The sequence below is a fragment of the Wolffia australiana genome, chromosome 8, assembly GCF_029677425.1.
Source record: "Wolffia australiana isolate 7733 chromosome 8, ASM2967742v1".
Taxonomy (NCBI): Eukaryota; Viridiplantae; Streptophyta; class Magnoliopsida; order Alismatales; family Araceae; genus Wolffia; species Wolffia australiana.
The window spans coordinates 16133251-16135499 of NC_135842.1; the positions used below are offsets into that span (position 1 = coordinate 16133251).

At 48.2% G+C, this 2249-nt stretch overlaps 1 protein-coding gene across 1 annotated transcript; it reads right to left on the minus strand.

The window, feature by feature from the left end:
- Window positions 1-1294: 1294 nt before the first annotated feature.
- On the minus strand, window positions 1295-1780 carry LOC144707153 (pathogenesis-related protein 1B-like). The gene has a single exon (XM_078580269.1). The coding sequence runs from the start codon at window positions 1778-1780 to the stop codon at window positions 1295-1297; it is 486 nt and encodes a 161-aa protein (XP_078436395.1).
- Window positions 1781-2249: the final 469 nt, after the last annotated feature.

Sequence of the window (2249 nt, forward strand, 5' to 3'; positions counted from 1 at the left end):
ATTCCACGAAAAATATCGACTATAATCACAAAAATATGGATAATTCGATCATTGCTACGGTTTTGTTCACTCTGTTTGGGCGACGTGAAACGATGGGTAAAGTTTGCTTTTCCCCGTTCGTTGAAATGTATGATAGAAAAAGTCAGAATTTTCATCCACGAGTTTTAGTTCATTTTTCATTCTTTGATGTCTCTTTCTCTCTCTACTTGGGTGGTCTTAATATGGACTAAGGATCTCGTTTGACTCTTCAGGAGCTAACAACCAAGAGAGAGAAAGATTGCGACAGCGAGACAAAGTAAACAGAGAGAAAGAGAGAGAGAGAGACAGAGAGAGACAGGAAGAGAGCGAGAGATAGACTGACACAAAGAAAAAGTAAGCGAGACCGAGAGAGAATAAGAGAGACCGAGCGCGAGAAAAAAAAGAGAGAGAAAGAGGAACAGAGCAAGAAAAATATTCACCAAGAGAGAGAGGGCGAGAGGAAGATTGACATAGAGGGAGAGAGAGAGTAAGCAAGAGAGAGAGAAAAAGAGAGACAGAGAACGAGAGAAAGATTGACCGAGAAAGAGAAATGAGAAAGACAGAGAGCGAGAGAAAGATTGACCGAGAGACGGGGAGGAAGCGAGACCGAGAGCGAGAGAAAGAGAGAAAGAAAGAAAACGAGATACAGCAAGAGAGAGAGAGAGAGAGAGAGAGAGAGAGAGAGAGAGAGAGAGAGAGAGAGATATTGGTTAATTTGCGGTACTTGTGTACCTTTCTGACTGTTCATATTGGTTAAGTGCAGGTAAGGAAATGCTTGTATTTTCTCTTGTTTCTCTTTTTAAACACCTGGGACGCAGGGCAGAATCTTGATGGGTTTGATAATGTATCTCTTCTGTTTTCCCGATTAAAGTACTTATCCAGGATAGACGTAATAAAAAAATGCAAACAGTGTAAGCATGTACAAATAGACGTTAGGTATAGAACGGTAACATTAAAATTCTAGATGGATCGTTTCTCAACTTCAGTGCACCCTTTATCCCACTTAGGCGTAGAGATTTTGATTCCGTAGTCCCCTACTCCAGTTCTCTTTCACGTACTAAGAGACGCCAGAATTTGTAGCTGTATCGCGCGGACGAATCGTGGGTTTCGACCACAAGAGTCAAGCATTAACCAGGGGTGTCACTCGATCGAGAGAAAGACTGGATTATTTATTTGGTCCGGATGCAAAGTAGGGGCATCCATTTTGAGTATACACCATAGAGACGCGTCGAAACCGGACTCTGATGACCTCCGGGCGAAAACCCTGGGGAGAAAATTAAAATGGCCTCTGGCCTACCCAATTTCCTTGTGGGTCGTAGTTGCAGACGACTATGTACGCCCCCGAGCTGCACTGGGAGCGGCCACAACCGACCCTCTGGGTGTCTCCCCACACCACCTGAGTGTAATGGCCGCACACCTGCCCGGATATGCACTGGTTGCTGCTGGGGTCGTAGTAATGGCTCTCTCCCACCCACGTCCCTACCACTTCCGCCGCGTCCCCGTATCCCATGTAGAGATTCTCGCCGTAGGGACCCTGGGAGTGCTGAAGAGTGCACGCACCGGCCAACTGGTTGGCATAGTTCTGCGCGTCCGCCTGAATATCTGTGTCCCAGCTCAGGGGAGCAACGCCTACCATAGCGCGGGCGTAGTTGTGCAACCCAAGATAGTCGGCTACGGTGTTTTGGGCATAGGTCGGATGCAGCAGAGCCAAGCCCAAGGCCACCATGGCGAGTGTCGCGCATGCAAGATTTCCCGATGCCATCTTCTCCTCTCTCGTTGGACTCGGAGTTCTTCGCTCTATGCATGCAAGCATCCGGACTACGGCATTTATAGACATCTTTGTACCCTCAGCCAGCAAGCCGATACTTGGAGCCTATAAACAAATAACTCGGCGTGAAACATCGAGTAGGCTTCCTATCCCCCATCCTCATACTTAGTGCAGAAACAAAGCGCGTTGAACGGCGCGATTATCCCGGCTATACAGATGTTAACTCGCCCCGCGCCGAGCGTGAGCCGCCAGTAATTAAGATTAGACTCGCCCTAGTCGGTTGCGATTTTGACTTGGCTTCCTCTCTTTTGTTTTCTCGGGGGGACGTGGATGGAGCTGACCTCGCACTCTGCACTGAACATGGTATTGTTCCGCCGGTGTGGCTCGAAGCGTAGGAGCTCCTTCCCGAGTTTCCAACGTGGTTTTGCATTGAATTTTCAGGTGACGGCCCAAGACCGAATCA

Excerpts from the sequence above, each read along its gene's own strand:
- LOC144707153 (XM_078580269.1), bottom strand. The coding sequence starts at position 1,780 with ATGGCATCGGGAAATCTTGCATGCGCGACACTCGCCATGGTGGCCTTG.